Source organism: Cydia strobilella, chromosome 13 (assembly GCF_947568885.1).
Source record: "Cydia strobilella chromosome 13, ilCydStro3.1, whole genome shotgun sequence".
Taxonomy (NCBI): domain Eukaryota; kingdom Metazoa; phylum Arthropoda; class Insecta; order Lepidoptera; family Tortricidae; genus Cydia; species Cydia strobilella.
Window position 1 is genome coordinate 2,767,204 of NC_086053.1, and position 20,613 is coordinate 2,787,816.

The 20,613-nt window shown below is 38.9% G+C and overlaps 2 protein-coding genes across 3 annotated transcripts in view; both read left to right on the forward strand.

The window, feature by feature from the left end:
• The window catches only part of LOC134746433 (potassium voltage-gated channel protein Shaw-like), a 54,010-nt gene that overhangs the window by 22,199 nt on the left and 11,198 nt on the right, over positions 1-20,613 (forward strand). For both annotated transcript variants that reach the window (XM_063680802.1, XM_063680801.1), the window contains 3 exons: positions 14,325-14,519; positions 16,090-16,770; positions 17,936-18,071. In XM_063680802.1, the coding sequence (XP_063536872.1) occupies positions 14,325-14,519; positions 16,090-16,770; positions 17,936-18,071 (1,012 nt within the window). The remainder of the gene's footprint in view (positions 1-14,324; positions 14,520-16,089; positions 16,771-17,935; positions 18,072-20,613) is intronic.
• On the forward strand, positions 5,399-6,333 carry LOC134746864 (uncharacterized). The gene has a single exon (XM_063681439.1). The coding sequence runs from the start codon at positions 5,602-5,604 to the stop codon at positions 6,331-6,333; it is 732 nt and encodes a 243-aa protein (XP_063537509.1). The 5' UTR covers positions 5,399-5,601.

A 20,613-nucleotide genomic window follows, 5' to 3' on the forward strand; every position in this document is an offset into this window, starting at 1 on the left:
TCAATAAAGTATTGAATTGAATTGAAATCAGCGTATTTATTATATTCTACGTTTAGGTTTTCGTCCAAGTGAGTACTTGGGAACATTTAAACTTGGAATAAACTTTTCGTTTATAGGATTTCCCCCTTTTTAGAGGTATTGGAAAAATATCACCCGTGCCGTATCTCCGATCAGATCGGTACCTTTATTTTGTGTTAATAGTGTGTGTTGTTTCGTTAGTGTTGAAAGTAAAAATGATTGTACCGATTTGGTCGGAAATATTCTATTATAAACATTTGAAATTTATAATATATTAATTTGACACAATGAGTATTGTAGACTCTAGTTCCTCATAACGTGAAATAAGAATTGAAACGCCGATTTGCAACACAATTATATTATTAATAAATTAGACGCGTATACATGACATGTTATTTCTTTGAAGGATATTGCAAAAGTAAAAAGCTTGACAATGGCCGCGCTTATATAGGTCGTAGGAAACCCGTAGCGCGCGATGTGTGCAGCGCAGCGCCATCTACCATGAAATTGAGTATGCTTTCTTGCTTGCCGCAACATACTCCCGCCTAAAGAATAGCAGAATCCTTTCTTCTCACATCTGGTAGTGGACAGAGCTTCGAAATCGAGCGGGTTAGCACTCCAGTTGCTGTGCGGACTTCGTAGACTCGTGTCACGTTGTCTTGTCCAGGGTGTTTCTGTACAACTCTACCTAGTAGCCATTTACTAGGAGGTAATCTATGATCCTTAATTAGTATGAGGTCTCCGACGTTAAACTCTTGTTTTCTGATTTTCCACTTCGGTCTCTCTTGTAATCTTGTTAGAAATTCAGTTTGCCATTTTCTCCAAAATATTTGTAGCATTTTCTGAATGTTTTGCCATCTTGATAATGAATTTGTCTTATGTTGTGTCAAATCTCTCTCCGGGATGGTGACTAACGGTTCTCCGACAAGAAAATGTGCTGGTGTCAGCGGCTCTAGGTCATCAGGATGATCGCTCAGCGGTGATAAAGGTCTTGAGTTCAGACAAGCCTCGACCTGGTTCAAAAGAGTTGTAAATTCTTCGAAGGTAGGTGTAGCGTCTCCGAGAGTTCTCTTAAGATGAAACTTGATACTCTTGACTCCGGCCTCCCACAATCCGCCATGGTTTGGTGATCCAGGAGGGATGAACTTCCACTTGGTGCCTTCTGTATCTAGTAGGGCTGCTAGTTCAACAGGGATTGTTGACTTGCCAAGTCTCCAAGTCTCTAGTATTTCTTTGCTCGAGGAAATGAAGTTAGTCCCGTGGTCACTCCACATCTCCTTGACGAATCCTCTTCTTGATGTAAATCTTCTAAATGCTGCCATGAACGCTTCCATAGACATGTTGCTCACACATTCTATATGTATTGCTTTAGTTACCATTGCAGTTTCTTTTACATGTTTGTTTTTTAAGATAAGCCATCTTCTACAGTAGGCTATGACTGAGATGAGTTTTCTCAATGATGAATATCTCTTTGAAATTGTAAGTATGAAATCTTCTGTCTTCTGAGTCTTCTCTGACAAGGTAGTAGTTGCGCATTTGATAGATTTTCTTGTTTCTAGATCTGTATCTTCTACTTCATAGTGTTCTCTTCTCCATTCTCTTTGATGTAAAAATGTTGGGCCTTGAAACCATAGTGTATGTTCTTTTAATTTCTCAGGTGTGACTCCTCTCGATGCTGGATCTGCAGGGTTTTCTTTTGTATTCACGTACGACCATGTTGTATCTATGTTGTTGTTGATTGCAATGACTCGGTTTTTCACAAATGTTGTCCACTTCAGCGGGTCTCCGAGAATCCAGGCTAAGGTTACTTTTGAATCTGAATAAGCGTATGTATGGTTGTGCTCGATTCTCATAGCTGTAGCGACGTGTTTCAGTAGTTGGCTCAGTAGCAGTGCTGCACTCAGTTCAAGACGGGGCAAAGTGAGTTGTTTTTTCAACGGTGAGATTTTTGTTTTTGCCATGATGAGTGATATTTTGACTTCTCCGTCTGGTTGGATTACTTTGCTGTAGACTACTGCTGCGTAGGCTGACATTGATGCATCAGCAAAGCCATGCAGTTCTACTAACTCGCTGTTGTTGGTCGTTCCGATCCATCTCTCAAGCTTCACGTCTGACAGGTGCTCTATGCCTCTGCAGAAAGTCTTCCACTCTGTCTTCAAGTCTTCAGGTAACTCTGTGTCCCATGATAATTCTCTTGACCAGGTCTTCTGTAGAAATATTTTCGCCATGGCTACAGATGGTGCTAGCCAACCCATTGGATCAAACAGGGAAGCGATGACTGTTAAGACGTTTCTCTTTGTTACTCGCTGCTCAGATAAAGTGTTGATTTTGTTTGTTACTAAGAGGGTATCTTCGTTTGAGTTCCAAGTGATTCCTAATGTTTTGATTGTCTCTTTTTTGTTGATGTCTATCTCAGAATTCTTCGCTCTCTTCTCTGGTTCTACTGTGTTTATGAATTCTTTGCTGTTTGAAGACCATTTTTGTAACTCGAAGCCTCCTCTTCTTAGTACTTCTGTCAGTTGACGTTTAGCCTCTACTGCGGTTTCTATTGTATTTCCCCCTGACAGTACATCATCCATGTAGAAAGAATGGTTGATGATTTCTCGAGCTTGTGCATAATCTTCTGTGTTTGCCTCATCGATTGCTATCTGTCTCAGGGTTTTGATTGCTAAGAATGGTGCACATGCTGTTCCGAAGGTTACAGTTAGCATTCTATACTCTCTTATGTCTTCATCAGGGCTGAATCTCCAAAGTATTCTCTGAAAGTCTGTGTCTTCTCTTCTTACAAGGATCTGCCGGTACATTTTGATGACATCGGCGACAAAGCAGACTTTATGCGTTCTCCATCTCATAAGAATGTCTCGAAGATCTCCCAGAAGTGACGGACCAATTAGCAGTTCTGAGTTGAGGCTTACTCCGTTGGCTCCTCTGCATGAAGCGTCATAAACTACCCGAAGCTTAGTAGTGTCTCTGTCTTCACGGATCACAGGATGATGTGACAGGTATACTCTTCTGTCTGGCTCTCTCATAGGTTCATCTCGTTCAACTAATTCCATATGTTGTAACATTATGTACTCTCTCATGACTTCATTGTAGGATTCTCTCAATTTTGTGTTTGCTTCTAATCTTCTCTCAGTGCTCATGAATCTTCTCAGTGCGATTTCTCTCGAATTCTCTGGTAAAGTAGGTTTGTCACACTTGAATGGAAGTGATACGATGTATCTTCCGTTTGTATCTCTTGCTACTGTATCTTGATAAATGTTCTCAGCTCGAAGTTCTTGTGGGGTGAGAGTGTCGTTTTCCTCTGACTCTAATCTCTCTGTCTCCCAAAATTTTTCTACCATCTTCTCTAATGTTATGTTCAGATGCATGCTTTTGAACTCTCTCATGTGGTTGTTGTTCAACTGACCTCCTGACAGGATGTATCCCAAGCGAGTTTGTTGTGCTATGGGAGTACCGGGTTCTCCTTTAATCACTCCGTTCATCAAAATGTCTGTGTAGATGTGAACTCCAAGTAGTAGATCAATGTTGCTTGGTGTATGGTAAGTTGGGTCTGCAAGTGACAGGTATTGCAGATGACTCCATTTCTGTGGATTGATTGGGACTTCAGGCATATTGTCGGTGACATCTTGAACAATGTAGGCTGTGCAGTTGACTTTGAAGTTGTCGTTGAACCTTGAGTAAACTTCTATATCTGTAGCGGACTTGATTCTTGTTGACATATGACCCACTCCGGTAACTAATCCATCAGCTGGTTTTCTTCGCAGCTGTAATTGTTTGACAGTTGCTTCACTTATAAATGATTCTTGTGAACAGGGATCAATGAGTGCTCGTAGAACTTGTATACCATGGCCAGTCTTAATGTTTACTAGTGCGGTAGCCATGAGCGCAGTATGACTCTGAGTGATAAGGTAGTTTCTTATTTTTGGTGTATCTGAAGGTTTTGTAGTAGTCTCTTCTCTCAAATTTGTAGCGGTTTCTCTCGATGTAGATTGTATTGGATTTTCTCTCTTCTCAGTTGGTTGGTTTTCAAAATGAAGTAAAGAATGATGTCTTTTTTGGCAATGATGACAAGATACTCTGGATTTACAATTTTTCACATTATGTTTTGATGACATGCAGTTAAAGCAAAGTCTTTCCTTTTGGACATGTTGAACTCTGTTGTTGACATCTAGGTTTGCAAATTCTTTGCATAGATAGGTGAAGTGGTTTTGTTTGCAGTAGGAACACTGTATTGTAGTTGTAGCGGGGCTTGTTAGAAAGGATCTCTGTCTCACGATAGCTCTCTCTCTGTCCTTCGAATAGGTTGTAGATGGAACCATTTCTAACACTCTGAAACGTGTCTCTAAGAAGGTTGTAAACTTCTCTAGTTTCGGCAACTCTTGTACAGGTAGCGCTTTTATCTCCTCTTCCCACTGTTTGCGCGTCTCGTCATCCAATTTGTTGAGTATAATGTGAATCACGATAGTATCCCACTCGTTAATCTTTACGTCGTTGTTTTTAAGGCTGTTCAGGCATTCTTGGGTAGTATCGAGTAGCTCTCTGATAGATCTAGATGTGCCGTTGTACACTTTCTTTTGATTCATAAATCTATTCAATATGGTATTTACTATCATGCGTTTGTTGTTGTACCTCTTGTCTAAAGTTTCCCATGCAACATCATAGTTTTTCTCGGTTATTTGCAGATGCTTCAATAATTGTTCAGCTTCACCGGTGACACTTGATTTCAGGTAATGAAGTTTTTGTACCTTGCTCAGCGATGTTTTATTATGAACGAGCGACGTGTACAGGTCTCTAAATGACGTCCATTCTTGATAATCTCCAGAGAATTGGAGCAGGATCACTTTTGGAAGCTTCACCTCTTGCGTAGAATGCTTGTTTACTTCCGACGTTGACTTGTATTGCGGTTGCGATTGCGGTTGCTCACTCAAAGTTTCGGATTTGTTGAATAGCTCGATAGTATCCGATAACTCTCCTTTAATCACAAAATACTCTTCTTCTCCATTGGAGTACAAGTCGGTTGTGAAGTAATTATGCTCCTTTTTCTGAGCCGTAGTTGCATATTTCAAGATTTGGAAATGGTTTGTTTGAAATTTCTGCCAATACTCGTTCAATGTATCAATTCTAGCTTGTACATAGCCTTTCGTAATACGTGATTTTCCTTGCTTCTTGAAGTTTATCCCGATCTTTCTTATTAATTCGTAAGTAATTTCTTGTTCCGACACGTAAGTATCCATTTTGTAGGTTATGTAGTAAAATCTTACGAAATATCTTGAATCTTCACTCTTTTGGCTTGAAAAACACTAAATGTTCGTAGCTTTGCTCGTTTTTACACGTTTTCTTCAAAATTATTACGAATCTCGATGTATTTTGTGGGTAGGTGCAGAAAAAGCATAAACATCACCTCTGTGTATTTAATTTATTTTTAATAATTTAAAGCCTCTATTTGGTTAAAAATCTATTGGTTTTTAATGACAAAGTAATATATCTCACCTACCAGCAGTTCTTCATTATTTCCATTCAATAAAAGTAAAGCAAAACTCAGTCACTTCTTTCAAAAACACATAACCTCAAACTGTAACAATGGAGTCTATTAAACAATCAATGTCAGAGATGGCTGAAGACTTTAAGAAACAGATGGCAGCCTTCCAGAGCGAAATTGATAAGGCAGCTCCTTCTAGTCCCACCGTGGCTTCAGTGTCAGCCGACTTCAGCGCTTTCAGAAGGTTCATTCTGGGTTCGCTAGATGCTTTGCAGAAGCAAGTAAATTTCCTTGGACAGCAACTGGATCAGCAAGAGATGCGTTCACGGCGGAAAATGTTGCTGTTGCATGGCGTGCCTGAGTCTGAGGGTGATTCTCCGGCAAGTGCTGTGGAGCTTCTGAATAGGCATCTCGAGAGCAAGCTATCGGTGGATGATGTGAGGCGCTGTCATCGAGTTGGTAGGCCACACAATAACAGATCGAGATGCATCCTAATGAAATTCACCGATGTTTCTGTGCGGAATTCTGTCTGGTTCGGTAAGAAGTGCCTCAAGGGGACCGGTGTCACAGTGTCCGAGTTCCTCACGGCGCCGCGTCATGCTGTCTTTATGGCTGCCCGTGAGCGCCTAGGAATACGGAGTTGTTGGACCCGCGACGGCAACGTGTTCGTCCTTGATGCCGCGGGTAAGCGATGCTGCGTTACCACTGTGGCGGATGTGGAGCAGTTCCCGGCGGCGACATCGGACCGCGCCGAGGTGGCTCCTACTGCTGCCATCGGAGCAGTCCAACCACCCGCAGCGAGGGCCAAGAGGAATCCAAGATCGCGCGTTTAGCCTGTACTTGTTAAAGACTCATAACCGCTCTCTAACTCTTGTCTCGGCAGGATTATATCTCGCCATCAATTGTTTTTCCACCCACTTAGTAATTATTGTTTTATTTACGTATTTTTGATTTTTAATGTGGGTCATTCGTGAATTTTACACATATTTTATATTATGAATTTGTGGTCTGACGTGTGCGGAGCAACTTGACATTGACAGCTGTCTAACTTTTTTTTTTTTTTTTTCTTGTTGCCGTTCTGGTGACGCGTTCTGTTTCACGTTGTGTAAAATTACTATCTGCTAATCTATGTTTCCACTGTCTTAATGCTACTTGAGCTGTAATCTGTCCTACTTTTAATGTTTTCCTTTTAATATTGTATTTCTTTTTTTATTATAAGTGTATGAACTGCTGGTGGATAGCGAGTTTGGCGTAACCTCATTGGTTTGTGCCAGCTATAATTAAAATTATTTAGCTTATATATTATAAATATACATACATATTATATTTTTATCTTTATTATAATTTATATTTTATTTTATAGTTTATGACATCGGTAAGCGAAAGCGATTTATCTTCGGACCACTTTACATCTTTCTCAACGGATAATGACGATAGTAGTTTTTATAGTCTCCCACCCCCTCTCCGTGACGTTCTTAATACCCAATTAGCAGATGTCCCTAAGAATCTGAACATCATACATATTAATGCGCAAAGCATTCCCGCTCATTATAACGACTTTTTAACCACCTTTGATCTCTCCGGAATTCATGCTATCCTTGTCTCAGAATCTTGGTTTAAACCTTGTTTGCCTTCGACCTCTTATTCTTTGCCAGGGTTTCATATAATTCGAAATGATCGCATTGGTAAAGGTGGAGGTGGCGTGGCCATCTACCTTCGGTCTCATATTCCGTACTCTATCATCACTGCCTCAACCCCTTGCCTAAACGCCGCTGAATTCCTTTTCATCGAATTAAATATCTCTCACGCTAAAATTCTTCTTGGAGTTTTTTACTCACCCTCTCTACATATTGACTATTTCTCTTCCTTTGAAAAGGTACTCGAAGATCTCATTCCGTCTTATAATCATCATATAATCATGGGAGATTTTAACACTTGTCTTTTAAAAAATGATTTCCGTTCAAGGTCATTGAAATCTCTCGTGGAAGCTTGTAACCTTGCTATTTTACCGTCCAATGCCACACACCACTTTCCAAACTGTACTTCTTCACTTCTCGACCTCACTTTTGTATCGTCTCCTTCGCTTGTTGCAAAGTACAGTCAACACTCTGCTTTAGCCTTTTCCTATCACGACCTACTTTTCCTTTCTTACAAAATTCGTCCCCCTAAACCCAAACCAAAAATTGTTCTCCAGCGCAATTTTAGTCGGCTTGATTCCGTCAAGCTTCGTGAAGATGCCTGTAAAATTGATTGGAGCGTGATCGCTGATGCTGGCTCTGTAGATGACAAAGTGGCGATCTTTAATTCCCTCCTCATTCAACTTTACGATGTCCATGCTCCAATTCGACCTATCAAAATTAAACATCTGCCAGCTCCCTGGCTGTCCGATGACATTAGGGCTCTAATCGCGAAGAAGAATTTAGCTAAGTGCAAGTTTAAACTGAAACCCACGGACAAGAACAAAGCTAAATACCACGCTTTACGTAATCGCTGCAGCACGGTGTGCCGTGACGCACAGCGGCACCATATTCATGAGTCAGTGGAAAAGGGTGAGCCAGCTAAAATTTGGAAATTTCTCAAGTCCTATGGAGTTGGTAAATCAAGCAGTACTTCAATCCCTAATGATTTAGATATCAACCTCCTAAATTTGCACTTTTCTTCTCCTGCTCTTTTCAGCGGTCCAGTTAAGGCTGAAACTCTTACTCGTCTTTCTTCTTCTCCAACTCCAAGCTTTTCCCCCTTTTCTTTTACGCCAGTCACTAACAGCGATGTCGAGAAGAATATCCGGTACATTTCTTCGAATGCCGTTGGTGTCGACTGTGTGGGCCGTCACATGATCATTCCGCTTCTCGACCTTCTTGTCCCTATCATAACTAGCATCTTTAACTCTTCCATCTCTTCTTCTTCTTTTCCTAAAATTTGGAAAGATGCTGATGTAATTCCGATTCCTAAAAAATCAAATCCGTCTTCCTTCCCTGACTTTAGGCCTATTTCTATCTTACCATTTCTTTCCAAAGTCTTCGAGCGTCTAGTGCACTATCAACTTACTTCGTTTTTAAATAGAAACTCTCTCCTTAATCCATTTCAGTCTGGTTTCCGATCTGGTTGCAGCACGGTCACCGCTCTAGTTAAAATTACAGACGACATCCGTTTAGGAATGGATAACGGAAAGCTAACAATACTGACATTGCTCGATTTCACTAACGCATTTAATACTGTAGACTTCGATATACTGTTAGGGGTGCTAGGTACTCTCAATATATCTCCTGATGCGATTAGGTGGTTTCGCAGTTACTTGGAAGGTCGTCGGCAACGTATTAAAATAGACGACGTTCGTTCATCGTGGTGCAACACGCTAGCTGGCGTCCCGCAGGGTGGCGTGTTGTCTCCCCTTCTCTTTTCCATCTTCATCAACTCTATTTCTCTTAACCTCCTTTCTTCTTATCATTTGTATGCCGACGACCTCCAAATTTACTCTCAGTGCCCAATTGCGGATCTACCTTCTCTGATTCTTACCACCAACTCTGATTTAGAGCGCATTTTGCACTGGAGTTCTTGCTATGGAATTAGAGTTAATCCTACGAAGACCCAAGCTATTATTATTGGTAGCCCCAAGAACATAGCTAAGGTGAATTTTGAGAGACTGCCTCCTATTTTATTCGATGGGGTCCAGATCCCGTACTCGGCCCAAGTAAAGAATCTGGGCGTGATTATGGATCGTACTCTTTCCTGGGGTCCGCAACTTAATGAAGTCGGTCGTAAAATTTTTGCCGCTGTGGGATCTCTTAGGCGTCTCCGCAACTTTTTACCATTTTCCACTAAAACCGCGCTGGCCCAATCCCTTCTTCTTCCCATTTTAGACTATGCCGACATCTCTTATCTCGATCTTACCGAAGAGCAATTGAACAAGATTGAACGGCTTCAAAATGTGTGCATTCGCTTCATTTTCGGGCTACGAAAATTTGATCATGTCTCCAGCTTCCGGTCACAGCTCAGGTGGTTACCGATTCGTTTCCGACGTAATACACATATCCTGTCTCTACTCTATCGCACTTTATTTATTCCAAATACTCCTGAATACCTTAAAAAACGGTTTAGTTTTCTTTTGTCTGTTAGGTGTGCTCAGAATCGCCTTCTTGCTGCCCCTCGGTCATCTAGTAAGTTCTACAACAAATCCTTCACTTTCCAGTCTGTAAGATTGTGGAATGCTTTGCCCATTGATATAAGACGTGCTCAATCCCTACCCATTTTTAAAAAACTTCTAAAAGAACACTATTTAAAATCTCTTTCTTAGTCTTGGTCCTTTCACTTACACATATATATTTTTCTTTTTGTTCACGCTACCTGGTCGTTATTCCTCTCTTGCTTGAATTCTCATTATGTATTTATGTATTTTGTGTAGGTTTATGTAGTGTATTATTGTTGCTTAAATAATATATGTAGTTTATGTAGTTTATTTTTCATTGTTTGTTATTTATACTTAGGTATTTGATTTGTAAACTTTACACCTTTGTTATTTTGCACTGCCCATTAACTTATTTCTAGCCACTGAATCGCTATCTGAAGGTTGTCTGGAAGAGATCGCTTTTTAGCGATAAGTCCGCCTGTTGTTACCTACTCACTTATGTCCTGTCATTGTTTGTAACATGTATTTTTCTTTGTAGTGCACAATAAAGTATTTTATTATTATTATTATTATTATTATTTTCACAGTTTTATGTCCATTGTTTACACCAATGTTTACACCGAAGCGCCGACTATTTTTACGAAAATCACTCAATTATTGTTCTCGCGGTACTCGATATGGTTATTTATTGTATTTATGCACTGAAACCTCGTAAATATTGTTCATTCATCGTTTATTTCTCGTATTTTTAGTATTTTTTCATCATTGTTCGTATTTTGTTTTTTCACTCTTGTTCCTTCTTCATTTATTTTGTTCTAGAATGTTCGATGCGTGACGTCTATAATCTCTCAAAATTATTCTTATTTCACTGCGATTGTTCGTTTTTCACCACTAATTCACTATATTTCCGGCTCTAATGGACCACTTTGTAGACTCTAGTTCCTCATAACGTGAAATAAGAATTGAAACGCCGATTTGCAACACAATTATATTATTAATAAATTAGACGCGTATACATGACATGTTATTTCTTTGAAGGATATTGCAAAAGTAAAAAGCTTCACAATGGCCGCGCTTATATAGGTCGTAGGAAACCCGTAGCGCGCGATGTGTGCAGCGCAGCGCCATCTACCATGAAATTGAGTATGCTTTCTTGCTTGCCGCAACAAGTATTATCAAATATCCACAATAAAAATTACATTAAATACAATATTACATTTAATTTAAAATACAGTAACTAATCTTATTAATTACATTTAAAATACAGTAACTAATCTTAATTAAAATAAAACTAAAACCTTATAAAATAAATTACAACTAAATTAAAACTAACTAAAAAAACCCCAGATCTGATCCCTGGGGGTTCTATTATATAATTGACATACATATATTAATCTACATACATTAACATAAAATATAACTGACGTCAATCAGTCAGTTATATGTATGCTATTATTGTTACTTAAAATGCAACTTAAAATGTCCATAGTCACAGATACTATACACAAGTGACACAAGTCCGTAGCGTAGCCTATAATTACCTATTAATTAAATATGATACTATTTTCTTATACGACTTAACTCATTTCGGTAAAGTATTTACCATCTACCTACACACTTCGATAGCACAAATAATAAACCTCTATTATATATTATATTAATATACAATAATGATAAAATAAGTAGGTTACTTCGCCCGGCCGCCCGCGGCGTAAATTTCATTAATACTCATGAGCGGGGGCTCATTGTTGTCACTCAATACATTTTTCGCATCAGGCTCTCCACAATATATTGTATCGATAAATGTTTGATTCACTGCTCCAATGAGTTTGCGGTCGTCGAGTCCATAAATATTTTAAAATATTTAGGCTGATTCTGTGTTTTACAATTTGATATAGTTCTCATTTTATTTTGATACGATCTTGAGGTCATTAGGCATATCACGCGGACTAATGAATGAGTTATGGTTGAAAATACGGCTTTTGGTTTCGTAAGCACCAAGGCTCGGAGAAACGCCCCTCATTTTGAAAACATAACCCTGTTCCGTACAACAGTGACTTCCTTATATCAATATCCGATTGAATACGCCCTAATGACGTCCGTAGACTGTGAACGAACATTTTCGACTCATGAATGGGTCCATAATTTTTTTTATTTTTTTTTCCGAGCCTTGGTAAGCACCAATCAGCATGAACAGTTAACAATCGCGCAAACTGGTCGCGCGCGGATCGCGCCGGCCTCGCGCTCTCAACACGCCCTCATCGTGCGCGCAAACGCGGCGCGGACGCGGCGCGATCCGGGCGTGACTCGTGCCCGATACAGCATGCGCGCGCGGAGGGTTTCTCATTCCTTCCGACGCCATAGATAATCCATAATCACAATCACAATATAACTAATATATTGCTACGCTCGCACCACGCACCGCACGCTGCCTAACGTCAGAGACTCATGTGACCCCGCGCGGCGCCGCGTGCCGCCGCGTGGACGCGCGCGACGGGGCGCGACAGAAGCGGGGCGTGATGCCGGCGGGACGCAGTCTGTTTGACGTCGCTAACCTGTTAGCATGGGCGGCGGTCGCGCCGCGCGACCGCGGCGCTTCGTCGCGCTTTGTGTTTGGCCAAGCCTTAAAGGTGTTTTTAATCATGACTGTCCTGTTTGGCCCGAGTCTTATTCTGATTTGTAATAACAGGTTATGAATTTGTCAGTGACAGAAGTGACATTTCTTTAATCAGAAACGTCACTTTTGACATCTCAAGATCATATCAAAACAAGACGAAACCCGTATCAAATTTTTAAAGCAGAATCGGCTACATTATCTTTACGTACGGACAAATTGGTTTTGCGAAGCATTTAAATGCATTCATGCAATTGAGATTAAATTGAATTTGACTCAGTGAAATTTCCTAGCTTTATTTTTACCGCACAGGATGATGAAAATTGATACATCTGTGTGAAAATTATTGGTAAAAGCAGTGTAAAAAAAGTTTTTGTTTCACTGAACTTTAACCTAACTTCAAAAAAATTAAGAACGAAAATTCTGCCCTGCTTATGGTATGTGCTTGCATGAATAACATCGTTTAAATAAGGAACTTAGGCAGAATAACACACTTGTCTTGCTTAACTCTTAACGGAGAAAATAATTTAGTTACATATATACGTTATCCAGAACAAGACAAAGCAAAGTGACAACAGTACATTCAGTTGGAACGTTTGCGAAAGGAAATATCTCTGATACCGCGCTATGGCTATTACTATAACTCAAAGTGCTAGTGTATAAGTGCATTATCCAAGTCCTACTTTATGGTGCCGCGACGTGGCCGGTTCTTGCAAGGCACATTCAAGAGCTTCGCGTTACAGAGATGGAGATGCTGCGGTGGATGTACGGCGTTACGCGCGCTGATCGCATCCGGAACGAGTACATCCGTGGCAGCCTCACAATCCGTGACGTAGCGGAGAAACTCCAAGAATGCCTCCAGTGGCTCGGCCACGTTTGTCGCAGGTCAGCTGACTACGTAGGAAACATATGCCTTAACCTAGCCCTTGACGGCCCCCGACCCCAGGGCAGACCAAAAAACGATGGCTCGATGTCGTGAAAGCAGATATGAGCGTAAACGGGCTCACACGAGAGGACGCCTAGGATTGCGCGAAGTGGAGATAGACAAGTAGGAAAGCGGACCCTGGGAAAGGCCGGAACAAGGCTAGATAGAAGAAGTCCGCGCATGGCCATACCTTTAGCCGCGCAAGAAACAAAAGTTGTCTCAAAAAATGCAATTTTGATATGTCAAAATAAAGGTTCAAAATATAATGCCTTTTTAGACAAACAGAAGGCTTTTCTTTTCCAACGGCCTATGCCTCTAGATGGCTAGAGATAAGGGTGTGAGGATGAACATCAGAATCAGACGGTAGCAGCAGTCGTGGGTAATTTAATGTGGGCAAATACGTATTAAAAAATCTTTCTAAACAACACCCATTAGGTATACATTCATCCCCATTTGTAACAAAAACCTCAAACTCATTCATCGCCTTTCCAGTAAATTTATTACAATTAATTCCTCCACAGCAAGCGTATGCTCGTTCCCTAATAAAACTTTTCTCTTTGAGGAATGGAGCCAACTTTTCAATGGCCCTCCGACCACGGGGCGAGCTCAATGTAAAATTGGGTATCACACTTTGACTTCGCCTCCCCTTCTTGAAGTTTGAATACATTCGTTTCCTAATTTTGCATAGGTTTCCTTTTTATTCCTTTTCAGTTTAATGTAGATGTTTGAAATTTCTGTCCTCCATATAGCGCCATCTGTTGAAGCTAATGTTAGTGTTTTCATTTATTTTATTAAAGGTAACTCTTATTGAACATCGGTCTTTACTATTAGGAAGCCAAAAAGCCCTTTATAATAATAGGAAGATTAAAGTTAATGAAAGGGCCCTTTGTTTTCTTAAGAAAATAAAAAAAACGAGTAGAAAATTTTCAAATTTATTGAAAAAGTTACCTTTTTTATTTCTTTCGGGTTCCTGAAACTGACTAGTTAATTAATGCTCTAGAGTTAGACCAAGATAAGTCTGCAACGATTTTGATGGCACTCGCAGTGAAAGTGTTATTTGTACGTCATAATTTCACAGTGACGTTTAAAATTCTATTTTTTAACTATTTCATCTTGCTAATTTAAGGTTGAGAAATCAAACTTTCTCTTTTTTTTACAGCATCGTGACACCCAAGAAACGCTGGCAGTCCTGGACCGCTTGGACCTGGACACAGAAAAACCCTCTGATGAGGAGGTGGCTCGCAAGTTCGGCTTCGAAGAGGATTACTACAAGGGCACCGTATCCTGGTGGCAACAGTTGAAGCCGCAGATGTGGTCGCTCTTCGACGAGCCCTATAGCTCCAATGCCGCTAAGGTATTTTAATAACTTTTAAGACAAGGTTTAAGGACGTTTCCATAGCTCACAGAGTGGCAGTGGGTGGCACATTGCTCTGACTGACAACAGCTAGGTCAAGAATATTCTCATGGTGACTACACACTTGAAAATTTAGTGCAGGACCAACTGGAAAGAAAATCGAGGATTGGGCAAGACAACCGAGTAGTGTACATTCGATTAACGAGGAGATTTGTCTGTAAATTTTTACTAGATATTTTGGGATTAGAATGTATTATGTTAGCTTATCTGTTCAAATTATAAAACTTTTTAGGTTATTCTAGTCCATGCATGTTTTTGGATCTGTCACCTACAATGTGCTCTATTATCTAAGACTTAATTTCAAGATAAACGGTTTGGAATGAAGCCAATAGTTAACGAACTGAATAAAAGCTTATCGCTACATGATATTTGATGGACGTAAGTATACAAAATGTCTGTTTCCTCTTTAACTTCATTCGCATTTACCCTGATTGATGTATGACCTGTCAAGTTGAATAAAGAAGACGCTTTCCATATACTTAGATTTTCATACATTGACCCGCCTGTTGCTATCTCTATTGAACTCGCATTATTCTATTTCTGTTTAGCTCGCACAGTGAAATGTCAATGGAAAACCGGCATCATGGGCGGGACAACAATATACATAATTATGCGAGTGGAATAGAGATATCAACAGGTTGGTCAATGTACTAAAATCTATATGAAACGCGTTTCTTCTTTGTATACAAGGTTATAAGGAACATGTTACATGATTTCGGCACAAAATAAATGGAATATTGGTGTGTATTATATGTATGTATGTATGTATTATATACACCAAAAATATATTTGAATTATATACTTTTATATGTGATGTTAAAAAAATGACGGATAAATTGCAAAGAACTAAATAAAATAAGAAAACAACGTCGACAAACTGTAATTTCTCACAAAAGCTTAGCATTTCTTGAAACAACACGGCAAATGAAACGAAACAACTTAAGGGATTTCTTTCAAAACCTCAACAACGGCGACCTCAACAATAAGAAAACGTTACATTAACTAGCGGTACAACTCAAAATGTAAGTTAAATTCACGGACTTTTCCTTATAGGTATTTAAATGATTTGAAATAAATAAGCATAATTCCTTTGGGTTGTATTCCGCTGACTCGAGGGTCTTACAATGTACATCGATTTGGCAGAGCGTTTCCCAATTCAAGTGGGTTTAGTAAAATTTTAATTTATGCTTATAGAAGCTCCTTTGTCCTGTTTTTAGTTATATCACTGACGACCCGACTATTTTGTTTTGCTTGAAATCGTCATTCATATGCTTAATTTGGTTGTTTGAGTAGAATTTGAACGATCTGGTATTCAAAACATTATTCAAGTTTTTTTAAATGTTTTTTTACATTGTATTTTACATTAATGGTATTCAGTATATAAAAGCAACAGTTTATTAATTTTAATGTACCTACCTAAGAGTGTAATACCGTTAGTTGGACTAACTATAGCGGCATCTGTAAGATTTATTTGTAACTTTATACAACCAATTTAATTTTTGTTTTCCAGGTAGTCGGCGTGATATCAGTGTTTTTCATATGCGTATCCATCATATCGTTCTGTTTAAAAACACACCCAGACATGAGAGTGCCAGTGATAAAAAACTACACAGTGACGACCGCGAACCAAACGCAAAGCTGGGCGCTGGACAAAGTGCAAACAAATGCCCACATTGCGTTTTTCTATGTTGAGTGTGTGTGCAACGCGTGGTTTACCTTAGAAATCCTAGTGCGTTTCATATCGTCCCCAAATAAGTGCGAATTCATCAAGTCCTCCGTCAACGTCATCGATTACATCGCCACCATGAGTTTCTACATCGATCTTATTCTACAGAAATACGCTTCACATGTAGAAAATGCTGACATCTTAGAATTCTTCTCCATAATAAGAATCATGAGGCTTTTCAAACTGACGCGTCACTCGTCTGGCTTGAAGATTCTGATTCAAACCTTCAGAGCATCAGCGAAGGAGCTGACTCTGCTAGTGTTTTTCCTAGTGCTCGGTATAGTAATATTCGCGAGTTTGGTGTACTACGCTGAGAGGATACAGACGAACCCGCACAACGACTTCAACAGCATACCGTTGGGGCTGTGGTGGGCACTGGTTACCATGACGACGGTCGGGTACGGAGACATGGCACCGAAGACCTACGTGGGGATGTTCGTTGGAGCACTATGTGCGTTGGCTGGTGTGAGTATTAAACAGTAATATTTCTAAAAATCAGAAATACTGCGTGGAAGAGCGTCCTTTTGGAAGCTTATTTTATAAAACAATAGTTTTTCTTGTTATGATTTATAAGCTATGATATGATTTGTTCGCCTTAGTCTGAAGTCAGAATGATTCAAAAAATTCACTTCCAGAAACAAGCTATTTCTACAGAGAAAAAACCATTTATACATTTTTGTTATTAATTTGAGACAAAACTTTCGCCTTTAGCAAATTAGTCTCTTAAAGGACGATAACACAGAATATGTAAATTGATAAGGTCCCCAGTTTAATGCAACAAGAATCATGTTACATGCTTCACATACACATGCATACATAATTATACATAAGTATGATGCATCACTGCGTAAGCGTCAAGTTTACACCTGGTTGCCCCTTCAATGACCAATTATTGACAGTTCAGCTAACTATTGAGTCAAAGTTAGCATCATCTCATCAGGTCCAATATTCCAGCTACATTTACGAGGCTAAATATCAACTTTGTCGCAGACTGACTAGTACACCTGTGAACAGTTTGTAAAGTTTAAAACTTGTAGTTTCTCGCCAACTCGTAGTAAAGTTTTTCCAGATGTTGAGTAGTTGCAATCACACAATGTATCTGGTTTTACAGAGGTAAACTTTGAGTGAATTTGAAATCACTTGTCTGTGTTTGATAAGCAGGATCCTTATCAACCTGGCCATCTTTTTGCACTTTCGAGAATATTTTTCTACTCTATACAGCACAACCAAGGTTGGAACCCACAATGTTCCTCATTATCATCGATGATCGTCACAAAAAGATATTGTTCATTAACTACTAGAAAGTTTCGATTACTTTGACTTTTGAGGACATATTTTGTAATGTTGCATCATGCAACACAATACTGTATTAAAATCTACTGTATGTATGGAACTACAAATAAACGCACAAAAATTATCCCAGCGACCCCAGTTAAAAATTGTGGGTGTTACTGATGAAAACCTCCTTAAAATAATTTATTTCTATTGATCCTTCATCCTTCCCTTGTCGACTGTCTTAGCTTTATGTAACGAACACAATTTCCTCAACAAATAAATGTACCAAAAGTAGCCTAAAAATTATAATAAATGTGTAAAAATAAGACTTATGACCGAATAACTTTTAAAACAGGTGCTGACGATAGCTTTACCCGTGCCCGTCATCGTGTCCAACTTTGCCATGTACTACTCCCACACGCAGGCGCGGGCAAAGTTGCCCAAGAAACGGCGGCGGGTCATCAACGTTGAGCCGACTAGGCCTCCGATGCGTAAGTATTTACAGTTATTACATGTGTATGGTTTTCTTGTATAACGCAGCACTATTGTCCAGATCTAGATCAGGTTCTTGTATAACATTCGTCACTTTGTGCTGTTGGATTCAGATTACAAACCTAAACTCTTCAGTTACCGTAATACTACCCAACTACAGTCCAAATTCTCACAAATTTAATATACTTATGGTCAAAAACTAAGTCAAATATCTTTCCTTATATTGACCGGGATATGGACCGTGATTACCTTTTGTATTATTTTCGAGGTCCCGATATTTCGACTCAGTTACATGCATTTTGTTCACGGGTGACTGAAAATAGCGGGTGGGTGTCAAAGTTGTCCTCATTCGTGAGCGTCGGCTGCGTTCGCTTTCAATGTTACCACCGGTCGCTAAGAGGTAATCACGGTCCATATCTCGGTCAATATAAGTCTAGCGAAACTAACCGTGAATCATTCAAAACTGTCAAATATCTTGGTTTAGGTGTTACTATTATTTTAAATAATTTACTTAGTTCTGAGGTAACATCCTCAACAAACAGTAAGGCTAGAAACAGTCAGAAGATACTAAATAATAATAGTGGTACATACATACATACATATAATCACGCCTATTTCCCGGAGGGGTAGGCAGAGACCACGGATTTCCACTTGCTACGATCCTGACATACCTCTTTCGCTTCCTTCACTTTCATAACATTCCTCATACACGCTCGCCGGTTTAGGGTGCTCTTGACCTGGCCTTTCTTCAGGGTAGAATAGTGGTATTGGCACTTAATTAAGTGTTGAACTGTTGACCATAGTTGGACTATAGTTGAGTACGATGGCATTTAAATTGAGTAACTAACTGACATAACCAAAGAAGCTACTGTCACTGCTTATTTTAATAAAGCTTTTCTTTCAAAAACTAATTTCCACCAACGGAAATGATTTAAAGCGAAGCTTAAAAGAGTTAAAGAACTCTTCAACACGCTTGCTTATAATTTCTTATTACGCCGCTTTTAATTTGTTTCATTACAGCACTGAAATTCCGGTTTTTTTTTTCACTTTTTCTTCTAATTTTACATAATCTTATACCTTTAAACGAGCAATTCTTGTATATATGTATATATATTTCAGGGATCTCGGAAACGACTAACGATTTCGATGAAATGAGCTATATGGTGGTTTTCGCGGGCGAAAAATCGATCTAGCTAGGTCTTATCTCTGGGAAAACGCGCTTTTTTGAGTTTTTATTTTTTCCGAGTAAAGCTCGGTCTCCCAGATATTAAATTTATATTTAAGTGCGAATAAAAATTCTAGTTCAATAGTTTTTTTTTAAACCAACACAGTTCCTAAATAACTAAAGAATGTCTACAATATATGTAAGTAAAGAATTAAACATAAATAAAATAGGTGTTGTAGCAATGAAAATTAAATCAAATAAAATTAAATATGCACAAAGTTATATATTATCAGTTACCGGCCGTGGTTTTATAAAAATTGCAATTCTAAACTATTTTGCACGTGAAATTATTTACGAATTGTTATGTATATTTTTATTATTGTAATGTATTTCTAAATTAAGGAATAAATGAGGCTATAATAATATTATCAGTTACATGTCGCGCGAGTGAAACCGCTAAGTTAGTTAAGTTATATATTATCTTTCTTGTTATTTAAAAGCCTACTTCAGAATCGCAAATGTGTTTCAAAACTTGTCAAAAATAAAGTTCAATTGTAATTAAGAAACTCGTTTGGGCTGAAAACTCAACAGAACTTCGCAACAGCTGTCTGCCACAGGCCTCAGCTGCATTAATTATTAAAAAACAAATGGAGAAACAAGACTTTTGTTTACAGTCGTAAATTTACTCGTTTGGAAAATAAGCTTGGGATTTATTTCGGCAAAGGTGCTTGTTGGGTGCATTTTAAAGGCTTGAAATATTTGAACGCGCATAGTTCTCAGGCAAAAAGCGAGTTTAATTTGGGAATTTAGACACGAAGCGAGTTTAATGTAACATTTAAGCTTTTCACCGACTTTGCAGTGATAAAATGTGAAACTGTCACAAAAAAATTATAAAAATTGATGTTTATGGTGACATTAATTTCCACCTTAAGCCGCTTTACCAATTGGTGCAGAGCTAGCTTGGATTGCCTCTATGTATAATTGCTGCATTGTAGTTTACACTGCTTTACCAGTGGATAAGATGTGACAAGTAAACACAAGAAATAAAACTATGACAACGGATTATATCGCGTATATTGAATTTATAATACTTTACGACGTTTTCGAAGAAAAGCAACAATGTGCAAAAATACCAACATACAAAAATAATGAACCATATTAAACTACAAACTTTAAGGCTAGTTGTACATACAAAATCGGTTCATAAGGCTGGTTATACAATACAACTACTTTCAAGTAAAGATATACGCGATAAAGCAAACACAATTTAAAAGGTTGCTCAAACTCATACCTGTGTCATCGTAACTAAATATAGGGAAAATATAGATTACAAAAGGTAATGGGAAAATTTGCACTATGGACGTAAATTTCTAAAT